At 49.5% G+C, this 24413-nt stretch overlaps 1 protein-coding gene across 2 annotated transcripts in view; it reads left to right on the top strand.

Moving 5' to 3' along the window:
• The window catches only part of LOC137427081 (uncharacterized), a 90377-nt gene that overhangs the window by 42733 nt on the left and 23231 nt on the right, over positions 1 to 24413 (top strand). For both annotated transcript variants that reach the window (XM_068116231.2, XM_078778710.1), the window contains 2 exons: positions 12350 to 12748; positions 13841 to 13881. In XM_068116231.2, coding sequence (XP_067972332.2) covers positions 12350 to 12748; positions 13841 to 13881 — 440 coding nt within the window. The remainder of the gene's footprint in view (positions 1 to 12349; positions 12749 to 13840; positions 13882 to 24413) is intronic.

The raw sequence follows: 24413 nt of genomic DNA, 5'->3' as shown, positions 1-24413 counted from the left end.
GGCACACATCATAAACAAAATGGACACCACAAGGACTTTCAGGAAAGAAATCGGAATTTGAAGGAGGTGGATTTAGGGTGTTCAAACGGGGGTAGAAAAGATAAAGGTTTTGGATGGGAGAAGATAAGAGATGGTGGTGAACAGCTGTTTTGAAGACCTGGAGGGAGGAATGGGATTGAAGAGGTTGTGGGAGTTTGTTCCAGAGGTGGGGAAAAAAAAAGAATGAAAGTCTTGATTTGGGCAATTTCACCAGAAGAAGGTTGCTGTCAGATCTTGTGTGTCCTGCAGGAATATTAGGTAACAGAGCACAAACAGAGCAGGGGGAGCTAGGCCAGAGAGGAGTTGGTAGAAGACAGAAAGACCACCAACCTGCTTGCGGTGAGAGAGTGAAAGGCCCTCAGAATCAGCTTCATCACGGGAGATACCAATGATTATAAAAGCTTTGGCTTCTACAGCGTGAAGCCGAGCGAGGTGTTAGGCAGGAGCACCAGCCCGGAAGGGAAAGCAGGACTGAAAGTTGCAGATGAAAGCTTTGTATGTAGTGAGAATCTCAGAAGTGCCAAGAAACGACTTCGCACAACGGAGGATGCTCAGTCGGCGACTGGCTTTGGAGGCAAGCTTGGAAATGTGGTTTTCCCAAGAAAGATCAAGACAGAAAGTGAGACCCAAAAGCTTGAGTGACAGGACTTCTTCGAGAGGATTGCTGAGAAAGTAGATGGGAGGGTTTTCCAGATTGTCTTTTCGGAGAGACATAGTGAGAGTGTGAGCTTTATCAGGATTGAAAGACATGTTCCACTTGTTTGACCAGTTTGTGATTTTATCCAGGTCTGCAGAAAGGGAAGAAGCTGCTGCCTGCCGATCTGAGGGTTGAGATATGGAGCGGCAAAGGGTGTAGTCATCAGCAAAAAGATAGAGGATTTTTCCAGAGTTGGAGAGATCATTAATGAAGACCAGAAAAAGTACAGGACCCAGAACACTGCCTTGAGGAACTCCAGCCTGGACAGGAAGAGGAGATGAGAGAATTCCATTTGGAGCCACACGTTGACTGCAATAGGAGAGGTTCGCAAGCCAAGCATGGATACTTCCATGGATACTATAAGAGGAGAGTTTGGTGAGCAGGGCAGGTGCTAGACAGTATCGAAGGAACGAGATATATCAAGGGAGACGGTTCTAATTTCCTGTCTGGCGTTGAGGACCTCCATCCATTGTTGAGACAGAAAAACCAACATGTCCAGAATAGAGTGACCTAGTCTGAATCGAAATTGATGATCAGAGATGAATGTCAATGGAGAAGAGAAAGGATTTAATATCAGAAGCGATGATGGATTCCATTGCCTTGCTGATGATTGTGAGCAAGCTGATTGGTCTGTAGTTGTATGGATCTGTTTTTGCACATTTTTTGTGAAAAGCGGTAATGTTAGCTGATTTCCAAGCAGATGATCTTGAGCAAAAGAGAGGGGGAAAAGAACAGAGAGAGGGTGAGATAGAGCAGCAGAGCAGGATTTTATGACCCGTGGGCTGATGCCGTCTGGTCCAGTTGCAGATTCAGAGTCGAGGTTTGACAGAAAATTCTCCACCTTGGCAAGAGAGAAGGACACAGAGTCCAAGAGCAGCTGGTTACGACTAGGTAAGGTGGGTACAGAAAGTGATGGGTTTGGGACACAAGATTTCGAGGCAAATACAGAGTTGAGGCCTGTAAACCCCTTTTAATGTTCCTGCCTTTGGAATCTATCTTTTATCTTCCCTTAAGTATTCTGGCACGCCATCAGGTGGGAAATGCCATCCCCACTATTCCGATCGGTCTCACAGCACCAGCACCATCTGGGTGAATGGTCGGAGGAGAGGCAGGAATGTCCCACACATGGACTGGAGTACGAACCAGTGGCAGCTAAGTAAGCCAGAGCCGGAAAACACAAACTGTCATTTCTATCTTTCTCTTCTACGAGCCTCACTCCTGTAAAAAAAAAAAAATAACAAGAAAGATGTCATGGACAGCATGATACTTGCAAAATTCAAATAACCAATAGTTGCCATGGAAACAGCAATTTGGGAATTTCGAAAATTTAACCTATCTAGCCGGAGGGGCTAAGTGTATCACTAATGGATACTTCCATTAGTGATACATACTACATGATACATACATACATGATACATACATACATGATACATACATAGTGATACATTAGTGATACATACCATTAGTGAATGGATACTTCCGTTTCCGGTCTTGCTGGCGACGGTTCGTTTTTTCGCAGGTCTCCACGCTCTCCATCGAAATCGAAGTTAAGTCATTGTTCCAATTTGTATTTTCGTTATAACTGTATTTCTTTTATGGTGTATGTACGTATATTGTCCCGTCAAAGATTTTCAGTGCAAATCTTTCATACCTGTATTGAAAATCGCGTTAATTCGTGTCGTCTCGAGGCCCTGTACAGTGTACACTGTACAACCTTGAGGCTTTGTTTTTCTCTCAGCGCCTGTCGTTTGTGATCCAATAATTTTCGTTCTCTGTTTTCGCAGTCTTTCCACCCCAAAGCCTACTTCCTTATGTAAATCTCAACTCAAAAAAACAAAAAAAAAAGACATTACCTTCTCTGTGCTCATTCGTTTATTCTTTCTTATTCGTTCGTTCGTTCTTCGACCACGTGTTTCTCCCCCATTTCCCCAGATAGATTGTCAAATTTCAATTCGTTATTTTATCGTCCATGTGATATTGTTTGATTATAGTTAGTTTTGGTTTGAATTTCCTGTAACTCGTATTTAATTAATCGTGTTCTGCTCCTCGTGTGTGGCCTTGTACTGTAGTTGTACCCCCGTCGGTGTTTTGTTAACTTAAGTGTGTTTTGCTTGGCTCTTGGTTTTTTCCCTTCTACCCCGAACATAATACTGTCTAACGTTCTAAATCCCCACCCCCCCCCCCCCCCAAAAAAAAAAAAAAAAAAAAACCAAAAACATTTATTTTATTTTCTCCACGTGTACTGTTGTCTCATCCTGTATTTTCTGTCCAGGTGTGCTGTTCGCCCCACCCCCATTATCTCCTTGCCATCCACCGTTTGCCCTGTTCACGTGACTCGTGGTGGTCCCTCTCGGCTCTCCCCCCGTTGGTATTTTTGTGCATATAAGATTGTTCATAGTTCTGTTTAAATATTTTTAAATATGTTTAACCTTTCCCCTTCTGTTTTTTATTCAGTGGTATATTACAACACGCTGTTTTTCTTCCTATTTAAAAGGCTTTTCTCAATTTCCTCTCCAACTCATTCCACTTCAAAAAAAAGAAATTCAATATCTTATACGTCTCCCTCACTACATGGTCTAAATTCACATTCATTCCATCCCTCCTCCATCATCCTGAACCGGATTGCTAACTTGAAAATCACAACAAACCCAATTTGTTATCAATGTTCGTCTTTCATTAATCATCCACTTTCTAAACTCCCCTCTTGCCCCTCCCATCCAAATCCCCCCCCTTGCACCTACACTCCGAAACTTCCCCCTTGCCCCTCCACTCTTAAACTCCCCCCTTGCCCCTCCACTCCTGAACTCCCCCCTTGCCCTTCCCCTCCTAAACTTCCCCTTTGCCCCTCCCCTCCTAATCCCCCCCCCTTGCCCCTCCACTCCTGATCTCCCCCCTTTCCCCTTCCCTCCAAAACTCCCCCCTTGCCCCTCCCCTCCTAAACTCCCCCCTCACTCCTGCCCTTCAAAACTCCCCCCCAATCCCTCCCATTCAATTCTCCCCCCATACCATTCCTCTCCAATTCTCTCTCCTCCCCCCTCCTCCTCCAAGCTGCCTCCTCCCCACTTCGTCTCCCTTCTATCTCATACCTCCACCCCCCCAAACCTTCTACTTTCCTCTGCCCCCCCTCAAACAACCCCTCACTGTGCCGCATCCCTTCACCAGCAAACCTTTCATCCTCCTCATCCTTCCCTTTCTTGGAACTCTTCTGCAACATCTGAAACACTATCAACTGCTCTCCCTACCTCCCCCTCTCATCCTTCATCTTACCCTACTCCTCCCCTCCCCTGTCCTGTACCCGATGCTCCCCCTCTCTCTTCATTAACGGTATGGACCTCAAACATCCGGGGCCTTCGCTCAAACCTGACTGATCTCTCCATACAGGTTGCTTCTGACAATCCAGACTTGATCTGCTTAACAGAGACTTTCCTCCTTCAAGATGTCTCTGATTCCTTAATATCTCTTCCTGGTTACTCCCTCCTCCGGTATGATAGACCTGAGCCTCGGCCTGGTGGTGGGGTGGCTATCTTTGTCAAAAACTCTCTTCCTCACTCTCCTTGCACTGCTCTCTTTCCTCCTCACCCGCAGGAGTACCTCTGGTTACGGCTTCCTCTCCGCTCCCACCTTTTGTTCATATGTGTTCTGTACCGTCCCCCAAACAGTGATGACTCCATCTACATTTCAATGTCTGACAACATGGACCAACTTCTATCCACTCATCCCAACTCTCTCTTCCTCATATGTGGTGACTTCAACTGTCATCATGCCACCTGGTTGGGTGTGGGTTCCTCTCTCACTAGTCATGGCACCTCAGCAAAGGACTTCTGTGACTCACTGGGATTGACACAATCTGTCAATTTCCCGACCCGGATCTCAGCCAATGGAGTATCTTCTCTTCTAGACTTGGTTATGACAAACTTCCCTGCTAATGTCTGCTGCTCTTCTTCTGCTCCAATCGATTCTTCTGATCATGTGCTTGTCAAAGTGGACATCTCTCTGGCCATTCTCAGAGAGCCTCCTCAGCGTCGACGAGTCTGGCATTTCACTCAGGCCGACTGGGACGGTCTTCAAGCAGCCATCAATCGTCTGGATTGGTCTCCCATCTCCACTGCCTCTGACATCAATTCTTCCTGGGAATTCTTCCAAAGCAAACTGATCTCTCTCATGCACAGATTTATCCCATCTCGCCTTCAATTGTCTTACCCTTCCTCCCGTCCATGGTACACTGAATCTTGTGGTGAGGCAGTTGCCCTGAAACAACTTGCCTTTGCCTCTTGGAAGGCTAATCCAACTGAAGGAAATCTCAGTTCCTTCCACCAAGCTCGGAACAAGTGTGTGTCTACCCTCAGGAGTGCCAGGAAGCACTATCTCTCCTCACTCAAGAATGAACTCTCAAACCTGTCTCCTTCCTCCAAATCCTGGTGGTGTCTGGTCAAATCTGTTTCTGGTGTTTGTTCCCCCTCCATCCCCTCCCTTACCTCAAATGGCCACACAGTTGACATCGCACGTGACAAAGCCGAATGCCTCAACTCTGTGTTCGCCTCGAAATCCTTAGTCCCAAACCCATCTCTCTCTGTTCCCACCTTTCCCAGTCGAACCCAACTGCTCCTGGACTCTGTGTCCTTCTCTCCTGACAAGGTGGAGGAGTTTTTGTCAAACCTCGACTCTGATTCTGCAACTGGACCAGACGGCATCAGCCCACGGGTCTTAAAATCCTGCTCTGCCGCTCTATCTCACCCTCTCTCTGTTCTTTTCACCCTATCTTTTGCTCAAGGTCATCTGCCAGCATCCTGGAAATCAGCTAACATTACCGCTTTACACAAAAAAGGTGCAAAAACAGATCCTTGCAACTACAGACCAATCAGCCTGCTCCCAATTATCAGCAAAGTCATGGAATCCATCATTGCTTCGGATATGAAATCTTTCCTCTTCTCCAATGGCTTGATCTCTGATCATCAATTTGGTTTCAGACCAGGTCACTCTACTCTGGACATGCTGCTTCTGCTGTCTCAACAATGGATGGAGGTCCTCAATGCCAAACAGGAAATCAGAGCTGTCTCCCTTGACATATCAAGGGCCTTTGATACGGTCTGGCACCCAGCTCTGCTCACCAAACTCTCCTCCTATGGTATCCATGGAAATCTCCATGCATGGCTTGCGGACTTCCTCTCTGGTCGTAGTCAACGTGTGGCCCTGAATGGATTTCTCTCATCTCCCCTTCCTGTTCAGGCTGGAGTTCCCCAAGGAAGTGTGCTGGGCCCTGTGCTTTTTCTGGTCTTTATCAATGATCTCTCTGACTCTCTGGAAAATCCTCTCTATCTCTTTGCTGATGACTCCACTCTCTGCCGCTCCATTCCTCTTCCCTCAGATCGGCAGTCTGCAGCCTCCTCACTCTCTGAAGACCTGGACAAAATCACAGACTGGTCCAACAAGTGGAACATGTCTTTCAATCCTGCCATATCTCACTCTCTTACTATGTCTCTCCGAAAAGATCGACTGGACAACCCTCCCATCTACTTTCTCAACAATCCTCTCCAAGAAGTTCTGTCACTCAAGCTTTTGGGTCTCACTATCTGCCATGATCTTTCTTGGGAAAACCACATTTCCAAGCTGGCCTCCAAAGCCAGTCGCCGACTGGGCATCCTCCGTCGTGCGAAGTCCTTCCTCGGCACACCTGAGCTCCTCACCACTTACAAGGCTTTCATCCGCAGCTCAATGGAATACTGTTCTCCCCTATGGGCTGGTGCTCCTGCCTCACACCTGGCTCGGCTTCACGCTGTTGAATCCAAAGCTTTCAAAATCATTGGAATCTCCCGCGATGAAGCTATCTCTGAGGGCCTTTCACTCACTCACCGCAGGCAGGTAGGTGGTCTTTCTGTCTTCTACCGACTCCTCTCCGGCCTTGCTCCCCCAGCTCTCTCTGTGCTCTGTCCCCCAAATATTCCTACAGGTCGCACAAGATCTGCCAGCAACCCTCTGATGGTTAAACTGCCGAAATCTCGGCTCTCTGCTCACCTTCACTCTTTCATTCCTCTTTTCTCCCGCCTGTGGAACAAACTCCCACACTCCCTTCAATCCCTCTCCTCCCTCCAGGTCTTTAAAACAGCTGTTCACCACCATCTCTTATCTTCCCCCATCCATAACCTTGATCTTTTCTACCCCCACTAATTCACCCCAGATCCACCTTGTTTGAAATTCCAACTTATTTCCTGGAAATCCTGGCAGTGTCCATATGTTTATACCTCTCCCACCCCCCCCCCCCTTCACATGCCTCCCCCCCTTCACATGCCTCCCCCCCTTCACATGCCTCCCCCCCAAAGCCCTCTCCCTCCCACAGATCTCTCGATGTCTCCATGTCTCTCGGTCCCTGCTCTCAAATGATGTGTTTGTGTCCTTCCCCCTCTCTCCCCATCTTGTCTACCGCTCCCGATGTTATTTGTTTTATGTGTCTGTTTGTCTTTCTGTGTGATTAATGTTCGCTCTTTCACGAGCCTCGATCTTGTATACAAAAAAAAAAAAAAAAAAAAAAAAAAAAACCGGGTGGGGGCAGAAGCTATAAATGCGGCGTGTGAGCCAGGGGGGCGGAAGGGGGGGCTGTGTCCTGGGCCCTGTGCCTTTTTCTGGTCTTTATTAATGATCTCTCCGATCTCTCTGGAAAATCCTCTCTATCGTTTTGCTGATGACTACACCCTCTGTCGCTCCGTATTAGGGGGGAGGGAGGGTGAGGCTGATTGCTGTTCACCAATGCTCCCCATCCAACTTGACAGAGCTTGAGCAAATCTGTGGTGAGGTAGGAGATGCACGGGAACTTTGCTGCGGAGCCTGCATGCGAGCTGCATCGGGGTTTCTCCCTGAACCAGGCCTTTGCCACTGCAGCCTACAACGATTCTCCAACACAGCAAGCAATGCCCACCCACCCCTATGTACCGGCTTCTGTCCGTGGCCCCGGACTGTTCACTGCTGGGCCATGTCAAGCTGCGTCCTACCGGACACAGTTTGCAGTATTTCTGTCCTGTCATTCTCTATCTTGTCTATTTCCTGAGGTGTGAATAGGCCCATTAAGTGATTAGATAATTAAGGTTCCCAGTTCATTTGTTGACACATGGGCACATACTCAGTAGGGGTTAAGGGTAATTGTTTAATAAGTGTATTGCTTCTAATTGTATTCCTTCCTTGTGTTTTTTTTTCGAATAAACACTAAAACCACTTCGTCTCGAAAGGAATTTGGGGGGCTTCTGATCACGATTACAATTGTACATGTCTGTTAAAGGACAGATTAAATTCGGGCAATTAGTGCTCAAAACAATGCTGTGTCTACCAACTCCGTTTGGTCTTTATTCGATAACAGGCAGATGACACTGAAGAGCATGGCATATTAACCGGCTGGATGGTCCCACTAGGCACTGTATTGTGGTGGACAGGCCGGTGATCCAGCCTGGGATGACAAAATCAGTCGGACGCCACGTTTTTAGTATTTTTGTTTGCTAACCCGAATACGTATAGAACCAACAAAGCACTATAAAAAGACGTTTGAGCCAGTATAGCCTGTGCTGTATCTCCATGCACAAACCACCAAAGCTGCATCTGCTATATCTCCACCACCATACACCAAAGTAAATGTGTAATCAAAATAAAGACCAGTTACTGCACTGTAGTTACAAGGAAGCCGGACATTTACAATACATACACACACGCACACACACACACACACACACACACACACACACACACACAATACATACATACAGTATATATATATACATATATATATATATATATATATATATATACATATATATATATATATATATATATATACATACATACATACATACATACATACATACATACATATATATGTATATATATATATATATAATATATATATATATATATATATATATATATATATATATATATATATATACATACAGACTTGGCATTTAATATGGAATATTTCTTTGTGGGGGTGAACTTACTTTTCAAGATGTCTTAGAACCAAAATTTCATTGGAATTATGTTGAAATTATTCTAGATTTTGTTAATGTGACCTTTAAAAGAAACAAAAACCACATTTGACATTTCGAAGCAAATAAATTGATCCTTGAAAGTGGTGCAAACTGATATCGAACTCAATTCACGGACAGTACTGTGTTGAACATCTGTACATTTTCCAGAAGTATCTCTTTATTTTGCACATTAGCCAAAAAAAATTTCAACAAAAACAAAAGCTAAATTATGACTGGGATTACGGACAGTAAAATTACAGTTCAGTACTGCGTGTAACCCCCACGAGCATTCAGGAGAGCACGTACACGTCGAGGCATGCTGTTCACGAGATTTGCCAAGGTTTGGACAGGAATCGCTTGCCATGCAGTGACAATAGTCTGCTGCAATTCATGCACAGAGGTCGGCTGCTGGTCCAAGTGGTCGATTTGATGCGTTAATTCTGCCCACAAGTTCTCTATCGGATTCATATCCGGGGACATGGCAGGCCACTCCATATGCTCTACACCACGGTCAGCAAGAAAGTGTTGGATCATGCGAGCATGATGAGGCCGTGCATTGTCATCTTGGAAGACAAAGTTTCCTCGAAAGGCTGCACGAGCAAATGGAAGCAATGTTTCTTCCAGAATGACCCTGTACTTGAACTGGTTCAGGTTTCCATTCAGAACAACCAGGTCAGTTTTGCCCCCTGCATGAAAAGCAGCCCAAACGGTCACCCCACCACCTCCAGCTTGCACTCTTGGCACTATACAATCTTCGTTGTGGGCTTCATGCACTTGTCTGCGCACTCGGACACGGCCATCTTGACAATAGACCAGAAATCTAGACTCGTCACTGAAGGTCACGTGATTCCAGTGCCCTGGCTGCCATTGACGGTGCTCTCTGGCCCACTGCAATCGGCGCTGGCGGTGTTGTCTGGTCAAACGTGGCTTTCTCAGGGGACGCCTGGCATGATAGCCTGCTTGAACCAGTGATTGGTTGACTAGCCTTCTGGATACAGGCACATTTGTCAGTTGCTGCCACTCAGCCCTAAGCCGATTAGCTGACTTGGTACGGCCATTGCAGACTAACCGGTGCAGCTGGCGATCATCTCTCCTTGTGGTTCTGCGTGGACATCCTGGCCTCGGTATTGGAGTAGGGACACCCCTCTGAGCATTTCGTTTCAGGATCTTTGACACCTGACCTTGAGTGATGCCATACTGCCGAGTAACAGCACGCTGTTTCATGCCGTAATTTCGTAAAGCCACCACTCCATGACAAACAGCATTGTCGAGTTGACGGACCATCTCCAGAGGAAGCGGCAATAACTTTTGGAGACGTGCAGCAGTTGTTTTCCACTAATACAGAACGCAACAACCCTTGTATACCCGACTGTGAAGCCAATCATCAAATGCACCTGTCCGTACATTTTGCCATGCCACCTGTGATATAATCCTGTTGTTGACTTCTTGCTGCGACAGACAATCAGTGACATGGTTCTTTTAACAAATAAATCACCAAAGTGGAAAAGAAACTCACCAGATTGATATACTGAGTTAAGAAAGTAAAGCCAAGTCAAGAAGAAAAAAAAATTCCATATTAAATGCCAAGTCTGTATATATATATATACGTACATGTTGAAAGATTTGATTTTTATATATTTATATTATTATTTAAATATATAAAAGATTTTTATACATTTATATAAATACATCCATATACGTACACATCTACTATATAAAAGAGCCGTTGGTCTGTGTGTCGTCATTTTCCTTCGAGATGGCTGAACGGATCTTCGTCAAACTTTCAGAGGTTCATCAGTGAGTGGGTGGGAGTGTTTTAATTTTTTTTTTTTTAAGTTCGTTTTGTTGGATTTTTTTTTTAATCGCTCTCTAGTTATATACAAGTTATATACTACCGAAGCCTTTTTGATTAATGACAGTTATATACAAGTACACATTCACATAAATAAATACAAAACAATCACCAGACATTTGAACACAAATAAAACAATTCCGGAAGCAGTCGAAGTTGGTGGTAAGGCTTCTTCTTCTTCCAGAACGTCATCATACTTAACTCAGAAACGGGACGAACGGCACATTCACCAGCATATATTCAATGAAAAGGTAAAATGATGATTTGACATTTGTGATAGATTCTGATTTGGATGTAATTGCTTTTATAAACCACAAACAAACATGATTAGCTTTTTAAACAGTCGCTCATGCTGTTTATATCATTAAACAAAGTAATTTGGAGGAATCCAGACATCCGTGAGGTAAGTTTTACTTACAGAACTGAGGGAAGATCTACTGTAATCTAGATTATACCCCACAAGGGTTGGGTATGTACCGTTTTGTTGGAAGAGACGTAACGCCGATGCTTTCGATATTTGATGGTTATTTTAACAATCGGTTTGTTTGTGTTTCACACTGAATGAAAAACGTAAAGGTAGAGCATGGCGATTGTGATATATGACAGGTTCGGCGATATGTTCGGCATGAACAGCATATAAATCAAAATGGCAGTGTGTGGAGAATCAGCCGCCGTACCGCCGTAATGACATCAGACATAGTCACATCACCCTGTCATGTGACCAGATCCTCAGCTCTGATTGGTATACGTTTGAGGGGACATACATGCATACATACAGACGGACAAACACTGTTCTAGACAGCTTTTGCCTATGGGCCACGCCATACAAAGTTATAGTTAACCACACAAATACCATCTATATAACGACATGTATGAGACAATATTTTAGCGAGTCAGAATCTTTTCTCCTTCATCAGTTTTTGCATAAATGAAAATACACAGAAAATAAGAAAATTTTCTGCTATTAGGGGGCTGCAATTCCAACCCATGGGAATACCTTGAACCTGTTGAAACATTATCCCACAAAAGGACACAAATGTATTAAATAATATAAAATTAACAGCATCCTTAAACTTCTGCTTATTATCAAAACAATGAAAACTTGAGTATTTCTTTTCAGAAAAGAATGTTTTATCAAAACTGACACATAAAAACTTATTAAAAGAGCTAAAAACCTTGTCAATTACTTTGAAGAGTGAATCCCTTACTAGTACTAAATCCAAATTTGTATATAAAGTTGAAAAATCAAAACCTCAACCGACTTGATATTGAGGCATCTAATCCGATCCATGAACTCCAAAGTAGAATTAATGCTCAAGAAAGTGTTAACACCAGAATTATTCTCAATTGCCAAACAATATTTCCTGCCTGAACTGTTCCCTAACAACTTGTAAGCCTGAGTTAACTATAACCGATAACTATTTGGTGGTACATTGCCTGGCACCAGATATAAATCTACACTTGTATGGATTCCTGTGAAGTTTGGGGATCCAGAAAAGCCGAGGATTACAAAGATTTACCTCTTTACATTTAATACTGAAATTATTAATTAAAACTTCCTGGGATAATATTTTTGGCGAAGGGTTGCCTCGCTTAAGGCGGGCGTTACCTGCTATATAACTAAAAGGTTCTCCCACCTACACTGACAAGGCCTAGCGATTAGTCCGTTATTAACTTGTAGAATACACAACATGCAGTAAACAATAATTATATATTACTTAATAAACTTTTTTGTTTGGTTTTGATTCCATACAGTGCAACCAAAGATCCTGAACATCTCGAAGGAGTTTGTGAACTCCAGTAATTCCTGGAGGGTGATTTGCGAAGGCGAGGCCAAGCCGGGACCTAACATCACCTGGTTGAACCCAAAAGGACTCCCCGTCAATGGAGCCAAGATCGCATCGAGTCCAAATGGGAAAAATGGATTGCGGAACATCATCAGTACCTTTAACATCACAGGAGAAGACCCAGAAGGGCAATACACCTGCCTTGTGAAGAACAAGTACGGGATGGCCCAGGACCATGTGATTCATTTGACCAATACAGGCAAACAATGGATTGTGATTGGATGTTCAATTGCCTTGAGTTTGGTTCTTCTTCTTCTCTTTGCTGTTGGATTGCATATTTACCGGAAAAAGCGAAACCCCAGGGAAGGTAAAAACATCTCCACAGTGACTGCAAACCTCAACTCTTTTTTCCTAGCTTCTCCCGTCTATCGAACCACCTTCCTCTGTTTCACTCTTCCCTCCAGGGCTTCACGCAAGCGGTGCCCCACCATCTTGTGTGATCACCCATCCTGGCCCATGATCATTTTTCTCCCATTAACCCTTCATAACCCAATACAACCCTCAATTACTTGCTGGTTTCAGTGTTTCCTTCCCTCCTCCCTTTCCTCTTTTCCAGTTCTGTCATTCCCTTGATGTTTGTCCCACTGTCAATTCTACTTTGCTTTTGCATGAGCCTTGCTCCTGTGAAGAAAGACAATACCCAGAAAGATGTAATGCAGAGCATGGCACTTGCAAAATCCAAATAAAAACAACAGTTGCCATGGAAACGGCAATTTGGTAATTTGGAAAATTTAACCTATCAAGTGTTTTACATGATTTGATGAGGTGTGTGTGTGTGTGTGTGTGTGTGTGTGTGTGTGTGTGTGTGTGTGTGTGTGTGTGTGTGTGTGTATGTGTCATACTTTTTGGGCCTATTAATTACATACGTCCATTAATTAATTACATACGTCTATTAATTAATTACGTAATACGTAATATTGAAATGTACCTTTTAACTCTTTAGACTGCTGAGACCCCTTCAACCTTCAAAAAGGCCCTTTGAGATCCCTAAAGACCCTGAAGACCCAGAAGACCCAAAATTCCCTGACCACGCTAAATACCCAAAAGTCCCGAGGACCCAAAAGCTCCCGAAGGCCCAAAAGACCCAGATGTCCCAACAGACGCTGAGGACCCAATGAAGACCAATGACAATTTAATCCAGTGGACCAAAGGGCCCCCTAGTACATACAAATAATCTGTGTCCGTTTCAATCTGATATCTTGAAAATTTATTGAGATTCGTTTCAAGTCAATAGAATGGAAATTGACGATTTTATGTGATCCGTTTTCGGCTTCATCTTCACTATCTTCGAAGCAGTTGTGTGTGTGTGTGTGTGTGTGTGTGTGTGTGTGTGTGTGTGTGTGTGTGTGTGTGTGTGTGTGTGTGTGTTTTGCATCTAATTTGTCCTGATTTCCTTCAGGATCCCAAGCTCTTGATGGAACAACTTCGCATCAAGGCCCAGTGAGTGTCCTTCACAATTCTCTATTATCCTTATGATAATCATAGAGCCTTATGTTCATTATATATGTATGTTTCGTGGCCAGTTTAGCAGAGTCGACTGTGTTCATTGGGCTGGCGAGATTGGCTGAGTGTTTACCACCAATCAAGGACCAGGAAGGCTTTGACGAGTCACCCACCCTGACCTCTGATTGGAGGAAATGATCTGACTCACTCAGTGTGCCCAGCACAGGGTAAATACTGTTATGGATCTCGGGGGTCAGCGCTCCCCTTATCAAGGGGGGGAGGGGGGGTTAATTCCCTTGTCCTTTTAGCTGGCCGACCCGAGTCCTGGAAGTTATACGCTCCTTCCGGTCGGTATTAGGTAGGGTGACTGGTCAATTCAGTCCCAAATACCTAATTACTAACCCGCCCGTATAGCAGGGAAATAACTCCCGCCCAAACCACGGCTATTGGTGGAAACGCCGAGCGGATAGCGAGCCGCGATCCAGGCCGTTAACAATGTGACTAACCCGATTCTAAGCAGTTTCAATCGTGCCACATTTACCCAATGATAGAAAGGACGGATGCGATCGGATGGAGAGGAAACCAGAAGGTAGGAAGAACAAAGATGGGTTTATCAACAAATGTACAGAAAGAAGAGGAACCAAAAGGGATGTACAAGAGAGGAAGAAGAAGAAGCAGAACACAGGGCAGTCTGAGAACAGTCATATTAAAGCGCGGCGTTACGCGCGCTGCTTGCGAGCAAGGAGGAAGCGGACAAGCGGTAACTTATAAGCGTCTTTATTTCAGGAGCTCACTGTAACACTGGCCCGCTCTGGGCTGCGCGCCCCGTGTATATCCTCAGGCCACGCCTACCCCTCGGGCGTGGCCCTCGCCCACTTGGTGCGCGGAATGATGTCACCACGCCAGTGGGCTTTTGTGTCCGCCACACGTGCCCCCCCAGAATTCCCGCGCACCTGGAGGGCCAGTTTGCGGGGCAGACGAATGACCCGGCCGAAGCGCCCCCTGGCGATCGGCGGCGTCCGGGGTGCAGGGATGCCAGGTGGGATGCCCCTGGCTGCCCCTGGGATGGGTGCAGGACCGGGGGGCGGCATGGCGGCGGGGCTGGGCGGTGCCGGGGGTCCGCCCGCAGGGGGGCGGCCCCGACGTGGGGGTCGGGCCACTGGCGGTGGATGGTCCACGTCGAGGTGGGCCGGCTTGAGGCGGTCTACCGAAACGCGGTCGGGAGTACCGCCGATGTCCAGGGTGAAGTGCTTCGACCCGGTCTCCAGCACTCGGAAAGGCCCGTCGTACGGGGGCCACAGTGGTGTCCGGTGGGCATCGTGGCGGACGAAGACGTACTCCGCCGTGCGAAGCTCCGGGGCGACGTGCGTCGGTGGGTGCCCGTGGCATACCGTTGGCACCGGGGCGAACCTCTGGGCGGTCTCTTGCAGAGCGGAGTGCTGCTGTGCCGCGGACCATGGTGCCGTGGAGTCGGGGAGGAACTCGCCTGGCACCCGCAGCAGTTGCCCGAAGACCAACTCCGCCGCGGATACGCGCAGGTCCTCCTTGGGCGCCGTCCGGAGGCCCAGCAGGACCCAGGGGAGCCTGTCGACCCAGCCACCGTCGCGGAGGGTGGCCCGGAGCGCGGCCTTCAATGAGCGGTGAAATCGCTCACACAGGCCGTTAGCCTGGGGGTGGTAGGCCGTGGTTCGGTGCAGCAGGACCCCAAGCCCCTGCGCGACCACCCCCCAGAGCTCCGAGGTGAACTGGGGGCCGCGGTCGGACGAGATGTCTGAGGGGGCGCCGAACCGGGCGACCCAGGTGGCGATGAAAGCCTGCGCGACATCGGCCGCCGTTGTCGACGCCAAGGGCACGGCCTCCGGCCACCGGGTGGTGCGGTCCACCATGGTGAGGACGTGGGTGAAACCCCGTGAGGGGGGCAGAGGTCCCACCAGGTCCACGTGGACGTGGTCAAACCGGCGTTCCGGCACCGTGAACGGGGCCAACGGGGCCTGGGTGTGCCGGTGCACCTTGGCGCGCTGGCACGCGAGGCACGTCCTGGCCCAGCCGCGGACGGCCTTCTGGAGGCCATGCCAGACGAACTTGTCGGCGATCAGCCTTTGGGAGGCCCTCGCGCCCGGGTGGGACAGGCCGTGGATGGCGTCAAACACCTGGCGATGCCAGCCCGCGGGCACGATGGGGCGAGGACGCCCGAGGGAGACGTCGCACAAGAGGGCCGCGCCCACGCCGTCGAACGGCACCTCGGTGACGCGGAGGCCCGTGACGGTGGTCCGCAAGGCCTGGACATCGGGGTCAGCGGCCTGGTCCGCTGCCATCCGGGCATAGTCGATGCCGAGGTGGACTACGTGGGTGACGGCCCGGTAAAGGCAATCCGCCACCGGGTTGTCCTTCCCCGCGACGTGCTGGACGACCGTCGTGTACTCGGACACGGCCGAGAGGTGACGCTGCTGCCGGGCCGACCACAGCTCGGTGACCTTGCCCATCGCGAAGATCAGCGGCTTGTGGTCGACGAAGGCCGTGAACGCACGGCCCTCGAGCAGATGGCGGAAGTGCCTGACCGCCAAGTGAAGCCCGAGCAACTCGCGGTCGAAGGTACTGTAACGGCATTCGGGCAGGCGAAGCTGCCGGCTAAAGAACGCCAGCAGTTGCCAAGCTCCACGCACACATTGCTCGTGCACCGCGCCCACCGCGTAGTCCGAGGCATCGGTGGTGAGGGCGATCGGTGCATCGGGCGCCGGGTGCGCGAGCATGGTGGCGTTAGCCAAGGCGAGCTTCGCGCCCGTGAACGCCGTGTCCATCTGCTCGGTCCAGGTAACGTCGCCTTTACCCGGCTTACCTCGGAGAGCTTCATGCAGGGGACGCAGGAGCTGGGCGATACGGGGCAGGAACCGATGGTAAAAGTTCACCATGCCCAGGAACTCCTGCAGCCCTCTGATCGTGCGGGGGTGCGGAAACCCCTTCACCGCCTCCACCTTGGCCGGCAGGGGGACGGCTCCGTGCCTAGTGACACGGTGCCCCAGAAAATCGATTATGGCGGCGCCGAACCGGCACTTTGCGGGGTTCACAATCAGGCCATGCTGGCCCAGGCGTTCGAAGAGCGTGCGGAGGTGGCGTAGGTGCTCTTCGCGGGACGCGCTGGCGACAAGGATATCGTTCAGGTAGACGTAGACAAAATCCAAGTCGCGCAGGACGCTGTCCATCAGTCGCTGGAACGCCTGAGCCGCATTCTTCAGACCGAAGGGCATGCGCAGGAACTCGAAGAGTCCGAATGGCGTGATGACCGCCGTCTTCGGGACGTCCTCCGGCCTGACGGGGACCTGATGGTAGCCGCGTATGAGGTCCACCTTCGAGAAGAAGGACATGCCCGCCAAACGGGCGGAAAAGTCCTGAATGTGGGGGACGGGGTAGCGGTCGGGAGTCGTGGCGTCATTGAGACGGCGATAGTCCCCGCACGGTCGCCATCCCCCGCCGGGCTTCGGCACGATGTGCAGCGGCGACGCCCAAGCGCTCTCTGAGCGCCGAACGATGCCGAGTCGCTCCAGGGTAGCGAACTCTGCTTTTGCCACCGCCAGCTTCGTTGGCTCGAGGCGGCGTGCCCGGGCGTAGACCGGTGGCCCGACGGTGGGGATGTGATGGGCCACCCCGTGCTTGACGGCCCCCGCCGAGAAGGTGGGCCGCGTGAGGGCCGGGAAGCTGGCGAGGAGGCGGGTGAATGCGTCCGCTGCCGGAAGCGTACAGACCAACGTGGCCGGAACCGAACCGTTTGGCAAGCCACTTGGCAAGCCGCTCGTTGAGCTGCTCGACGAGCTGGGCAACGCACAAGCGAGCGAGCTGAACGTCTCGGCCTGGACAAGACGTCTGCGCTTGACGTCGACCAGGAGCCCATGAGCGCACAGGAAGTCCGCGCCAAGCAGTGCCATGGGCACGTCGGCGGTGACCAACGTCCATCGGAAAACCTGCCCTCCGAACCGCAGAGAAAGGCAGCATTTTCCGTACGTACGGATGGGCGTCCCGTTCGCAGCAAGCAGCGCGGGGCCCCCACCCGCGGCATGCTTGTCTGACGTGCCGGCGGGAATGACACTCACCTGCGCTCCCGTGTCGCACAGGTAACGGCGCCCGGAGAAGGTGTCCGTTATGAACAGCAGGCTGCTCGAACGGCCGGCGCTCATCGCCACTATTGAGCGCCGGCCCGGGCGTTTCCCGACCTGTTGAAGGAGCATGGCGGATGACACTGTCGAGCTTCGTGGCCGAACTTGGCGTGGAACCAGCACCAGGTGGTGGAGCTGGAGGAGCGCGGCTGGCTCCGCCAGGCCGGTGGAGTTGGCGGGTTTCCCCGCGGTGGCGGTTTTCGCCGTGGCGGTGGGCGGGGCGTGGCGGCGGTCACGAGGTGCGTATCAGCATGCTGCGTATGCTGTATAAGCTGATGCTGTGGATCAGCAGCATCAGCAGCATCAGCAGCATCAGCCACGAGGGCCGTGACAGCCACGCCGACTCTCGCCCGCGTGTCCGAAGCGGCGAAGTACTTGTCCGCCTCGGCTGCCAATGCTCGGGGTTCTGTTAGCCCGGTCCCGGCCAACGCGAGGCGAACCTGCGCTGGAAGTTGGCGACGGAAAAGCGCCCGGAATAGAGAACCGGGGGCTTCGTCGCCCAACAGTGACAGCATATGGTCCATTCGGACCGACGGGCGCGTGTCACTGAGCTCGGGGAGATCCAGGAGGCGGTCGGCCCGTGCGTCGTCCGTGAGGCCGAACGTGGCTAGGAGTAGCCGCTTGAGTGCCTCGTACTTGTGGCCGTCCGGTGGGTGGCGAAGGACGGACACAACTCGAGCGGCCGTGCCGGGCCCGAGGGAGGCGACGACGTGGCAATAGCGCGTGTCATCGCCGGTGAGGCGCCGAAGCTGAAATTGGGCTTCGGCCTGGACGAACCAGACTTCGGCCTGAGCCTCCCAAAATTCGGGAAGTTTGATGAAGTTGGCCATGGCAATGGCGTCGCGTGTGGAAGGATCGCTCCGGCAGATCCAACGTCGAGGGGGTCACCAGTAAAGCGCGGCGTTACGCGCGCTGCTTGCGAGCAAGGAGGAAGCGGACAAGCGGTAACTTATAAGCATCTTTATTTCAGGAGCTCACTGTAACACTGGTCCGCTCTGGGCTGACCGCCCCGTGTATATCCTCAGGCCACGCCTACCCCTCGGGCGTGGCCCTCGCCCACTTGGTGTGCGGAATGATGTCACCACGCCAGTGGGCTTTTGTGTCCGCCACAATATGCTTAATACCCCAGACAAACATAGACACTCACATGGGGATTGTAGTTGGATTGTAGATGGAACAGGTAGAGGGTCCTGCGATGGGGTCCAGGCTCCGGTCCAGCCGGTGAAACCCGGCAGGCAGCTCCGCGTATGGTTGAACGCGACCGGACAGTTCACATAGCGGGGGGAAGCTGGTGTCCTGTGGCGTACGTAATAAATGCACGCTCGTGCCAAACGCTCTCTCTCCAATGTTCTCTTAATCAAGCGCGCCCTCCTTCAACAAGTCCAGCGCTCTCTCATCAAAGAGTTTACAACGCGCGCCTCCAACCAGTTCTGTGGAACAGGTAGAGGGTCCGGCGATGGGGTCCAGGCTCCGGTCCAGCGGGCGAAACCCGGCAGGCAGCTCCGCGTATGGTTGAACGCGACCGGACAGTTCATATAGTGGGGGGAAGCTGGTGTCCTGTGGCGTACGTAATAAATGCACGCTCGTGCCAAACGCTCTCTCTCCAATGTTCTCTTAACTAAGCATGCCCTCCTTCAACAAGTCCAACGCTCTCTCATCAAAGAGTTTACAACGCACGCCTCCAACCAGTTCCATACAACCAGCGCTCTCCCATCCAAGTTCGTGAAAGGGCTTTGCGCTCGCTTTTTATATCTCTCCGCGCGATCTCTCCGTGAGCCAAAAAGCCACACCTGTCGGTGATGTTACCTCAGCCCTGGTTGGCTGGTGAGGGCTTACCGGCCACGCCTTTGACGACTGGATGACGTGGCCACACCTTCTTCTTGGCGCTCTGCCTTCTTTCTCGGGCCTCACCGCATGTCTTATGGCGGCGTTGAGTGAGCGCTAAGGCAGCGAACGCTGCTAACAAAGGCGCGTAACAAATTGGGAGGGGCCATGGGCAGACTGGAGGGCGCGTAATGACGTCGCTTGGAGAGGGAGGTTGTAAAAATGGACGGAATTGGGGACCTACTCTTATTTGATTGACACAACGCAGATTCAACTATTGGAAACACGGCCTTATCTAAAACACATACTAATGAAATAACTGAAGTCCTATGGTGGCCTACGTGTTGCTTGTGGACTAACTAGGGGTGCTACCTTTAACCTTTTAATAATGGGATATTTACAAGAGTGTGGGTTCTAAAACCGCAACAATACCTTTAGGTGTGTTCCATTCCCAATAAGTTTGCTATCGCTTGCCAAGCCAGCCATTCCTTGTTAACCCTTTCATTGGAGTGAGTGTTTAGGTGGTGCATAATAAACCACTTGGCAAGCGTTATACAATCGTATTACCCTGCGCTGGTGAAGCGAAAATCAGGGTTAAGCGATTGAGTGCGAGCGTTTATCTGGCGTATGTACGTACGTGTCTGCATTTGTAAAATATATTTTCTCTGCAACTGTTGGTCCGATCGACACTAAATTTTCACCATAGTAGCGCTTCGTCCTGTATAATTTTTAGCTCACCTGGAACGAAGTTCAGGGGAGCTTCTGCAATGGCACGTCATCCGTCCGTCAGTCCGTCAGTCCATAAACCCTTGCAACTTCTTCTCCGAAACCGCTGATGGGATTGTGACCAAACTTGGCAAAAATTATATTTGTTGTGTTTTGACCAAAGTTTGTTCATGGCATTTTAAAAAATCGAAGTCTAAGGGGGTGCACGGGGGGTCAAAGTGGGTCCAGGTTTGACCCCCCAAAATAGGAATTTGCTTTTTCCTCTGAAACTACGCACACGATTTTGTACCACATCCTTCATCACCCGTGATGTACCAAAGTTTGTTCATGGCATTAAAAAAAAGCTGCCCCTTTAGGGGTCTACGGGGGGGGGGGGGGTTGCGCCAAAATAGGTATTTGCTTTCTTCTCAGAAACTACACATGCAATTTCGATTGAACTTCACCACAACCTTCAACACCCATGATGTACCAAAGTTTGTTCAATACATTACAAAAATTGGGGTCTGAGGAGGTATACGGGGTGGGGGAGAGGGGTTGGGGGGGGGGGGGGGAATGGGGGCTTGGCCCAAAATAGGTATTTTTTTCTTTATTTGTTTAAAGTCTTATGATTATGTTCATATGATTCTACATGCTGCCCTGTCTTCTAGCAACCATTGAAATTGGGTTAAAATACCTTTAGTCAGTGTAGTATACTGTTTGTTCTACCAGGTGAGTGACAGGGGTATTGCCCCTATGTTTAATGATAATTATGACGTTATAGGTCATGTGACATGGGCGCCATCTTGGAAAAAATTTGCATTTTATATCTCCGAAACTGCTCCATGGAAAAATTGATACATAACTTATTGTCAAGTACTCCGCCTGGGGAATAAGTTATGTTAATGATGGTGTCATCGGTGATTTCATTATGACGTCATAATTTGACAAGTACAATGCTTGATCCGACCAAGATGAATTTTTTTTCTCCAACTGTTGGTCCAATGGATAAATAATTTTCACCATAGGAGCGCCTCCTTCTGTATAATTTTTAAATGATAATTATGACATCATAGGTCACGTGGTACAGACGCCATCTTGGGAAAAAAACAAAAAAAACTGCACCTCTAGATCTCTGAAACCGCTCAATGGAAAAAATTGAAACATGGCTCATTGTAAAGAACGCCACATGGGGAATAAGTGTTAAGGATGACGTCATTAGTGCCTTCATTATGTCGTCATAATCTGACAGGGATAATGCTTAGTCCAATCAGTTTGAAATTAATTGTATGTGACATACGCAACAATTATATGTGAGAATGTAAATTTATGATGCCGTCGGTCATGTGGTCTGGCAGCCATATTGGATCAAAGAAAAAACCCTCAAAAACCAGAGTTGGGTCACACCTAGTTGACTGTGCAGGATAAGTATTGTTACAGACGCGGTTTTGGATGTTAGTTTACCGAGCGGTTTGGTATGACCGCGTCTGCACAGTTTACCCGATTCCACTCGAACGTTGGCCAAATCGCGCTATGCTAAATCAATTAAGGAAAGGACACAACGGCTGGGTTAGATGACACGACACCAGGGGTACAGTTCTCAAGACCTCCGGAGGAGGTTATAATATTTGTATGCAGAACGTTGAGATTACAAGGACAAGAGGTACAGCATAGGAAGGTGGGCACTTAATCACGGTCTTATAGTAGCCCCGACAGACCACAGATAAACAGGACAAGACTGACTCACACAGGGATTGATGGCAAGGAAGGGCAGGTAGTCGATGGACAGCACAAGGTGCACCTTGGCTCAGGGACAGGATAGCGCGGTCCAAAAGATGCAGGGAGGTATTGTCGCGCTGGAGGTGGCGTCTGGTTCTCTTCAAGCTGGGGGCGCATCTGACGTCACGTCCGGTAAGTGGCTGCGTATATCCAGCGGGGAGTGACACGCCCTCGGCTCGTTAGCTCCGCCCCAGATGGAATCGGCCCGCCGCTTCTTATTGGGTGCGGGGGGTTACCGGGCTCCGCCCTTGACGAGGGGCCGACAGTCAGCCCCTTCGTGGTAACCCCGCCGGAGCACATGGGCAATGGCGGCTAACCAAGCCGGAGTGAGGACGCACACTCCCCGCGCGCTGTTGTTGTAGTTGTTGTTGTTGTTGTTGTAGTTTCATGAGGAAGATGGGAGGAGGCATGGGGAGGTCCTAAACTCACTACTGGTGCCATACAATCACATTCTGGTGCAACGAAGAGTCAGAATTAATGGAAACGAGTCCTTAACTGACATAGACTAAGAATAACTAGCAAGATGTCCTATAGTTGTCTACGTGAGATGCGGTGAACCTGGGCACGACATTTAATGGGGGAAAAAGGGGAAGGTCGGTTCTACAGAGTGTTGTTTACAGACAATGGGACTAGGGAATGGGGGATTGGGGATAGTTGGGGAGTATTGGGGAAATAGGGGAATATTTACAAGCGGATATGGATGGAGGCCAAATCCCATATCCGCAACATTGCACCCTTCTCTACCCTCGGGGCGTCCCGACCCGATAAATTTTTACCTACTTTAGTGTGGCACTCAGATGTAGTTTTTTTTTTTTTTTTTTTTTTTTTTTTTTGTATACAAGATCGAGGCTCGTGAAAGAGCGAACATTAATCACACAGAAAGACAAACAGACACATAAAACAAATAACATCGGGAGCGGTAGACAAGATGGGGAGAGAGGGGGAAGGACACAAACACAACATTTGAGAGCAGGGACTGAGAGACATGGAGACATCGAGAGATCTGTGGGAGGGAGAGGGCTTTGGGGGGGAGGCATGTGAAGGGGGGGAGGCATGTGAAGGGGGGGAGGCATGTGAAGGGGGGGGGGTGGGAGAGGTATAAACATATGGACACTGCCAGGATTTCCAGGAAATAAGTTGGAATTTCAAACAAGGTGGATCTGGGGTGAATTAGTGGGGGTAGAAAAGATCAAGGTTATGGATGGAGGAAGATAAGAGATGGTGGTGAACAGCTGTTTTAAAGACCTGGAGGGAGGAGAGGGATTGAAGGGAGTGTGGGAGTTTGTTCCACAGGCGGGAGAAAAGAGGAATGAAAGAGTGAAGGTGAGCAGAGAGCCGAGATTTCGGCAGTTTAACCATCAGAGGGTTGCTGGCAGATCTTGTGCGACCTGTAGGAATATTTGGGGGACAGAGCACAGAGAGAGCTGGGGGAGCAAGGCCGGAGAGGAGTCGGTAGAAGACAGAAAGACCACCTACCTGCCTGCGGTGAGTGAGTGAAAGGCCCTCAGAGATAGCTTCATCGCGGGAGATTCCAATGATTTTGAAAGCTTTGGATTCAACAGCGTGAAGCCGAGCCAGGTGTCAGGCAGGAGCACCAGCCCATAGGGGAGAACAGTATTCCATTGAGCTGCGGATGAAAGCCTTGTAAGTGGTGAGGAGCTCAGGTGTGCCGAGGAAGGACTTCGCACGACGGAGGATGCCCAGTCGGCGACTGGCTTTGGAGGCCAGCTTGGAAATGTGGTTTTCCCAAGAAAGATCATGGCAGATAGTGAGACCCAAAAGCTTGAGTGACAGAACTTCTTGGAGAGGATTGTTGAGAAAGTAGATGGGAGGGTTGTCCAGTCGATCTTTTCGGAGAGACATAGTAAGAGAGTGAGATTTGGCAGGATTGAAAGACATGTTCCACTTGTTTGACCAGTCTGTGATTTTGTCCAGGTCTTCAGAGAGTGAGGAGGCTGCAGACTGCCGATCTGAGGGAAGAGGAATGGAGCGGCAGAGAGTGGAGTCATCAGCAAAGAGATAGAGAGGATTTTCCAGAGAGTCAGAGAGATCATTGATCAAGACCAGAAAAAGCAC

This window comes from Myxine glutinosa, chromosome 5 (genome assembly GCF_964187855.1).
Source record: "Myxine glutinosa chromosome 5, kmMyxGlut1.1, whole genome shotgun sequence".
NCBI classification, from domain to species: domain Eukaryota; kingdom Metazoa; phylum Chordata; class Myxini; order Myxiniformes; family Myxinidae; genus Myxine; species Myxine glutinosa.
This window is presented reverse-complemented; position numbering and strand designations above follow the sequence as displayed.